Below are 7,905 nucleotides of genomic sequence, written 5' to 3' on the forward strand. Positions count from 1 at the left end.
CCCCCCCCCACCGACGTTGTAAAGCTCGTTTTGGACATGACAACTTGTACTTCTCATTGTTGCATTACACACATTTTCTTGTAGCAGGTGTGTGTGTGTGTGTGTGTGTGTGTATGCACATGTGCTGGTACTGGGGCTTTAACTCAGGGCCTCATATTCTCCTTTAGCTACTTTTTCTCAAGGAAGTCACTTTACCACTTGAAACACATCTCCACTTCTAAAGTTTTTGCTGGTTAATTGGAGAAGTATTTCATGGGCTACACTGCCCAGTCTGGCATCAAACTTTAATCCCCATATCTTAGCCTCCTGAGTAGCTAGACTTTAGGCATGAGCTACCAGTACCTGGCCAGAGATAATTTTTAAAATAATTAACAGGATCTGGGTGCTGGTGTCTCACACCTGTAATCCCTAACTACTCAGGAGGCTGAGATCTGAGGATCATGGTTCAAAGCCAGCCCAGGCAGGAAAGGCCTTGAGACTTATCTCCAATAAACCACCAGAAAACCAGAAGTGGCGCTGTGGCTCAAGTGGTAGAGCACTAGCCTTGAGCTGAAACGCTGAGGGATAGCACCCAGGCCCAGAGTTCAAACTCCATGTCTGACACACACACACACACACACACACACACACACAAATTAACAGGAATGGCTACTATAGTTACCAGATACTTTCTGTATGTAAGTCTGAAAATGGCATCAACTCTAGCCTATCAGTTCCAAACCTGCCACAACAATATAAAGTCAGTGGTGAGGAAGATTCGTATATCATTTTCAGCTTCTTGGACAGCTATGACCATAACCTTAGTAATGAGTAGGTAAAGATTATATAGAGGGTGAAAGAATGGAGAAATACCATGATAGAGAAGATGAAGAAGGGCAACAAAGGAATGAAGAGTTGGAAAGCAGAGAACAGAGAGGGAAGAAAGGGAAAGGACGAGGCTCTGGGACATTACTGGCTCCTGGGAGTTCACACAAGATACCTTTCTCAGTAATGAATCCCGATTTTGACTTTCCTAGGTTGGTTTGGGTCCAAGTATGTTCTTGGGTCACAACGACAGTTGCTCAGGTCTGCTTGGTGGAAGAGAGAGGGGCCAAATTTTCAAGCTATAGCCTCCCCCACCCCCCAGTTTATATTCCCGTCGTTTGGAAGTACTCCCAACCCAGTCTCAGTTTACCTACAACCGAATCCTCCGCCTGTTCCCTCCTTCCAGTCCAGCCCTCCACTCCCAAGGACCCTGTCCTTCAGGCTGGCCAGTCTTAAAACGTCACAGCAAAATTCCCACCTGTATTTGCCCAGCGGGGCATAACCTTGCTGTGACTTCTGACTTGTCTCAGCAAACCTGGGCTCAAGCCCCGCCTGCTTTCTCGGGTACCCAAAGCTGCTGTGAGTCCTCTGTCACCAACAGCTTTATGTCCCAAGTACTGTGTAGCATTTGTTTGTGGTTGCCTGGGAACAAGAAAGGTGGGTGGGGCCCGCACGCGTGCTCAACAGATCAATCAAATTTCCCACGTCAGACTCCAGTCCCCGCCCTTGACTTCCAGCCGTGCCGGAAGCCGGAAGTCCCGCTTAGCGGCCTGGACTTGTTCTCGCGATATTTACCAAAAGCCCGGCCTGCACTGCGATATTTCCCGCGCGGGGTACCTCAGTTCTCCTACGCCGCGCCGCCGCGGCCGCCGCCATGGGGTTCCTGAAACTGATTGAGATCGAGAACTTTAAGTCGTACAAGGGTCGACAGATTATCGGACCATTTCAGAGGTTCACCGCCATCATTGGACCCAATGGCTCTGGTGAGATTAACCCGGTTGCGGCTCTGCGCACGTCCCGGTCGGGAAACCCCTCCCTCCCCCTTGTACGGCCCCAAAGTAGTACAACCCATTCCCTGCCACCTGAAGCCACTTGAAAGCTAAAAAGGTTTCTTGCCCCTACTTAGAGAGTTGGCCCTCGTACTCACTGGCCTAAAACATGTTCCCTGGATTGCCCGTGTTTTGTGCGGCACCCTCTGTGGCGGGAGTGATGGGGCAAAACTGTAAAATTGCCTCGCCCACTGGCCCCTCCCGCCAAACGAGGCGCGTCTGGGGCCAACTGGTGACTGCTTTCAGGACGGCTCCCTGCCCGTCTGGCTAGTTTAGGTTTCCCAGGCTTAGTTGAACCCAACGGAAACTTTGGGACTGCGGATAATTTATCCATGCCCTCTCGTCCCTAACGGCATACTTATTTCAACCCAGAGTCCCCTCCCACTAATTTTAGATTGGTATGTTCCAATGCCATGTAAAAGCTCCTTGGGTGGCGGCATTTTTGAATTTCGAACCTGGCGCTCCAGTCTTTAGAATGCAAAGGGTTCTGATCCCCTACTCAGACATTTTTGCTTGAACTTGCCCCTTTGCTACCGCCGAAATCGTCAGAAGTCTGAAAGTCTTTCGCTTATTGTTCGTTGATTGCTTTAATGTTTATTAAGAGTTGTTCATGTTGTGCAATTTGTGGAGCATAGAATACACCGAGCCCATGCACTTAGAAAACGTATATTGAGAAAAGTAGAAAATAAGTTAATTTTAGGCCATTATAAGTGCTGTGCAGGAAAAGGGTCAAATTGAAATTATAGAGTTACTTACGTGGTGTCCTTTGGATGAGTGGTCCGTTAAGACCTCTATTTCCTGTCTTTTTTTCTTTCTCTTTTCTCTTCTCTATCTCTCTCTTTTGTCGGTCATAGGCTTGAATTCTGGGCCTGGGCACTGTCCCTCAGCTCTTCAGTCTCACGGACTTTCCTGCCCTGGTTGGCTTTGTACTGTGATCCTTATGTCTCAGCCTCCTGCATAGCCAGGATTACAGGCATGTGCTACCGGCCGGGCTTCTATTTCCTATCTTAATTTCTCATCTCTAAATGGATTACTCTCACCTATCCCCAGAAGTGGTTTAATGGGAATCCTGCTCAGTTCCTTCACTCCAGAAATATTCTAGCTGAATCATTAGCCTGAGAGGCTGCCCTTGCTGTGAAGGTCCCCTGGGGTCTTCCGGTGTTTGGCTTTCTGCTTAGAGCAGGAATTCTCAACCTTGGCACCGCAGTCTCAATTTGCTATGAGGTTTGTCTTGTGTATTGTAGTGTGCTTTGGCAGCACTCTTGACTTCTACCCACTAGATGGCAATACCCTCACTCCTCAGGTATGACCATCAAAAATGTCTCCATACATTGTCATTTGTCTTGAGGGGAACGTAATCACCCTCCCTTTCCACCTCTTAAGAATCACAGGCCTAGAGGGTTACTGTTTTTAGATCTACCAATTTCTTATGCTTTTGGTGTTGTACCTGTAATAGAAAAAGGAGGGATGTACCTCTTGGCATTCAGAGTCCCCTCTGTATTGGTATATTTTTCTATCTAACTGTTGTAAAAAGCTCCTTAACACTCCCGTCATTCCCTGTTCTTCAAGGCTACCTCTCTTGATTCTCCTCTAGGAATTATATTCATGGTTTTTGTTTTTGTATCTTCATTACTGGTTTGTGTGGTCCTTAAAGAAGACATTCCTGAAAATGTTTTATCCATGTACAATTCAGACTATATATTACAAAAATGTTGACAGTAAGCCAGGCGCTGGTGGCTCACGCCTGTAATCCTAGCTACTCAGGACGCTGAGATCTGAGGATCGCAGTTCAAAGCCAGCCGGGGCAGGAGAGACCTTGAGACTCCTATCTCCAATAAACCACCAGAAAACCAGAAGTGGCGCTGTAGCTCAAGTGGTAGAGCGCTGGCCTTGAGCTGAAGAGCTGAGGGACAGTGCCCAGGCCCAGAGTTCAAGCCCCACGGCCGACAAAAAAAAATGTTGACAGTATTGTATAATTGTGAGTAAAGAAGCTTTTGATTGTGAGATGTTCTTGTCATCCTTGAGTATCATGGGAGAGCACAAAGATTGGAAATTGGTACTTTAAAAGTGGACTCCGGTTTTGACTAGGGTTGTGTTCAGTGCCTGGGCACTGTCCCTGAGCTTATGTGCTCAAGGCTAGCACTCTACCACTTGAGGTGCCACTCCACTTCCACTTCTTGGTGATTAACTGGAGATCAGTCTCATGGATTTTCTTGCCCCACTGGCTTCAAACCACAATCTTCAGATCTCAGCCTACTAAGTAGGTAGGATTATAAGAATGAGCCCCCAGTGCCTAGCATAAATCAAATTTTAATGGTGGGACTGGGTACAGGTGATTCACACCTCTAATCCTAGCTACTCAAGAGACTGAGATCTGAGGATCCTGGTTCAAAGCCAGCCTGGACAAGAAAGTCTGTGAAACTCTTATCTTCAATTAATTACCAGAAAACAAGAAGTACTGCTGTGTCTCAGAGTGGTAGAGTGCTAGCTTTGAGTGAAAAAGCTCAGGGACAGTGCGTGGGCCCTGAATTTAAGCCCCACAACCATCACCAAAAAAAGAGGCTGACATCCGAGGACCTTGTTTTAAAGTCAGCCCAAGCAGGAAAGTTCATAAAACTCTATTTCCAAAATAACCCCCAAGAATGCACTACTAGAAGTTTGGCTCAAGTGGTAGAGCACCAGAATGGAAGTGTGAGGCCCTTAGTTCAAGATATGTTATTGGTACAAAAAATTAATGGTGGATATCCATATTTATTTATTTATTTATTTGGGTCCAGTCGTGGGGCCTGAACTCTGGGCTTGGGTGCTGTCCCTCAGCTCTTCAGCTCCAGGCTTAGCGCTCTACCATTTGAGCCACAGTGCCACTTTCGGCTTTTTTCTTTTTGCTTATGTGGTGCTGAGGAATTGAACCCAGGGCCTTAGGCATGCAAGGCAAGCGCTCTACCACTGAGCCATCTTCCCAGCCCCTGGATATCCATATTTAATATGCATATTAACAGTTTTTAAGTTTCATGTTGACCCAATGTGAAGTATTGTCTATTTTATGCTTTAAGTAAAAAGAAGATTTGCAGGGTGCTGGTGGCTCAACACCTGTAATCCTAGTTACTCAGGAGGCTGAGATGTGAGGATCGCAGTTCAAATCCAGCCCAGGCAGGAAAAATTTTGAGACCCTTATCTCCAGTTTACCACCAGAAAGCCAGAAGTTGTGCTATGGCTCAAAGTGATAGAGTGCTAGCCTTCAGTAAAAAAGCTTATGGACAGTGCCCAGGATCTGAGTTCAAGTCCCACAACTGAAAAAAATAAATAAAAGAACGGAAGATTTGTATTCTGTTGTTACTCTGTTATGTATTGTTACATGTACTTTTTCTTTTAGAAAGGATTAATTCTAATTATTCACACCAGAAAAGAATCTGTAGACTTAATGACATTTCACTCGTAAGTACTTTAGTATTCATTTCCTATAATCATCTTTCTCCTGTATTACTATTGTTATCACTAAGAAAATTAATTTCTTGATGTCATTAATTATCCAGTTTTTATTTAAGCTTCCTTGATTGCTTCTCAGAAAGTTTTTTGATATTTTGTGGAGCTAGAGTCCAGTCAGAATTCATGCTCTGAAATTGGGGGTGGTATTGCACACCTGTAATATAATCCCAGTACTTGGAAAGCAAGGCAGGAGGATTGTGAGTTCCAGACTAGCCTGGGCTAAATAATGAGATCCTATCTCACAAACAAGAAAAAATAAAGGAAGGAAAAAAGTATTCACCTTAAAAAAGTGATCTAGAATGGCTTTTTTAAATCCTTTTAGACTTTGCTATTTTTATTTTTTGCAGTGTTGGGGACAAACCTGGGGCCTTTTGTCTGCTAGACAAGTGTTCTATTAGCCAAGTCCATACATTGAGGTTTTTGTGCTGGTATGGGATTTGAACTCAAGACCAATTACTGGGCTTTTTTGCTTACGGCTGGCACTCTATCACTGGAATCCATACTTTCAGTTCCTGCTTTTTGCTGCCTAATTGAAGATAAGAGTCTTAGATTTAGCCGGGCACCCATGGCTCATACCTGTAATCCTAGCTACTCAGGAGGCTGAGATCTGAGGAGCATGGTTCAAAGCCAGCCCGGGCAGGAAAAGTCTGTGAGACTCTTATCTCCAATAAACCACTAGAAAACTGGAAGTGGCACTGTGGCTCAGGTGGTAGTAGAGTGCTCACCTTGAGCTGAAGAACGCAAGGATAGCGCCCAAGCCCAGAGTTGAAGCCCCACAACTGACAAAAAAAAAAAAAAAGTCTTAGATTTGTCTACTCAGAATGCCTTTGGACTAAGTTTTTCAGATCTCAGCCTCCTGAGTGGATTATATGCATGAGCCACTGATGCTACATTGAATTTTGGAAAAAGGACCAGGCCATTTGTCTTGTAAACATAACCTCCTCATCCTGAGGTTTTCTTATAGTATAGTTTACCTGGTTCCTTTATCTGCATTTGTCCATGCTATTAAAGGTTGTAGAACAGCCTATTTTACTGTTTCCGTAGATGTTCTAGTTTCTGGCTGCTATAGATAGTAAATTCAAGGAGACTTTTTTTTTTTTTTTGGATCTGGTCGTGGGCCTGAACTCTGGGCCTGGGTGCTGTCCCTCAGCTCTTCAGCTCAAGGCTAGCGCTCTACCACTTGAGCCACAGCACCACTTCTGGTTTTCTGGTGGTTTATTGGAGATAGGAGTCTCACGGTCTCTCTTGCCTGGGCTGGCTTTGAACCGCGATCCTCAGATCTCAGCCTCCTGAGTAGCTAGGATTACAGGCGTGAGCCACCAGCGCCCGGCTTCTCCTTTCCTTCTGGAGACAGTTTCAGGAGGGTCTTAAACTTCATTCTGTCTTAACCTCCTAAGTGCTGGGATTACAAGTGTATACCACTCTAAGACTCAGATTTTCAGAGCGTAGAGAAATATTCTCTCTTCCCAATAGTCTGAGCACTAAATGACTAGAAGACATAACTGTTCTCAGTATCTCCTTTATTGCATTTCTTCTTCCTGACTTGCCTTCCTCTCTTTTGGTCCCTCCTCTCTTAGGTAAGTCAAATCTCATGGATGCCATCAGCTTTGTACTAGGTGAAAAAACCAGCAACCTTCGAGTAAAGACCCTACGGGATCTGATTCATGGTGCTCCTGTGGGCAAGCCAGCTGCCAATCGGGCCTTTGTCAGCATGGTCTATTCTGAGGAAGGTGCTGAAGATCGCACCTTTGCCCGTGTCATTGTAGGTGAGTAAGGCTGGTCAGAAGGCTTTCCTTGAGTCCTAGGAGGTGGTTAAACTACTTGATGGAATAGGAGGGAAAAACGGATCCCTGTCTTATAGGAGGTTCTTCTGAATACAAGATCAACAACAAAGTGGTCCAACTACATGAATACAGTGAAGAGTTAGAGAAGTTGGGCATTCTCATCAAAGCTCGTAACTTCCTCGTCTTCCAGGTGGGCATTTTAAACTGTTATTGGGTGTCTGCTTTTTTTTAAGCCCTTGTACCATCACCTCTAGGTTCTCTTATTCTGGACTAACATCTCACCTTTTTTTTTTTTTTTTGGCAGTTGTGAGGCTTGAACTAAGGGCCTGGGCATTGTCCCTGAGCTCTTATGCTCAAGGCTAGCATTCTGCCACTTTGAGCCACAGCACTACTTCTGGTTTTTGAGTAGTTAATTGGAGATAAGACTCTCAGCTGAGTAGCTAGGACTTTTTTTTTTGGGTCCGGTCGTGGGGCCTGAACTCTGGGCCTGGGTGCTGTCCCTCAGCTCTTCAGCTCAAGGCTAGCGCTTTACCACTTGAGCCACGGCACCACTTCTGGCTTTTTCTGTTTATGTGGTGCTGAGGATTAGACCTAGGACCTCATGCATGCCAGGCAAGCGCTCTACTACTGTGCCACCTTCCCAGCCTTGAGTAGCTAGGATTATAGGCGTGAGCCACAGGTGCCCAACTCACCTTTTTTGATGGAATGCCTAATTCTAATCTGACCCCTTCTAATTTAATCCATGGGCTAAGGCTAGTTTTACAAGAACACTGTTTCTCTCC

The 7,905-nt window shown here is 45.5% G+C and overlaps 2 protein-coding genes across 2 annotated transcripts in view; one reads left to right on the forward strand and one right to left on the reverse strand.

Annotated features, from left to right (window-relative positions):
• Ribc1 (RIB43A domain with coiled-coils 1) overlaps nucleotides 1-1,355 on the reverse strand; it is a 15,056-nt gene extending 13,701 nt beyond the window's left edge. Inside the window, exons 1-2 of the mRNA XM_013035922.1 lie at nucleotides 1,283-1,355; nucleotides 980-1,067 (exon numbers count right to left, since the gene is read on the reverse strand). The gene's annotated coding sequence lies outside the window, so the exon portion shown is untranslated. The remainder of the gene's footprint in view (nucleotides 1-979; nucleotides 1,068-1,282) is intronic.
• A 323-nt stretch (nucleotides 1,356-1,678) lies between these two features.
• Smc1a (structural maintenance of chromosomes 1A) overlaps nucleotides 1,679-7,905 on the forward strand; it is a 34,612-nt gene continuing 28,385 nt past the window's right edge. The window contains exons 1-3 of the mRNA XM_013035914.1: nucleotides 1,679-1,787; nucleotides 6,917-7,105; nucleotides 7,201-7,313. Of these exons, the coding sequence (XP_012891368.1) occupies nucleotides 1,679-1,787; nucleotides 6,917-7,105; nucleotides 7,201-7,313 (411 nt within the window). The remainder of the gene's footprint in view (nucleotides 1,788-6,916; nucleotides 7,106-7,200; nucleotides 7,314-7,905) is intronic.

The sequence above is a fragment of the Dipodomys ordii genome, unplaced genomic scaffold (genome assembly GCF_000151885.1).
Source record: "Dipodomys ordii isolate 6190 unplaced genomic scaffold, Dord_2.0 Scaffold231, whole genome shotgun sequence".
Classification (NCBI taxonomy): domain Eukaryota; kingdom Metazoa; phylum Chordata; class Mammalia; order Rodentia; family Heteromyidae; genus Dipodomys; species Dipodomys ordii.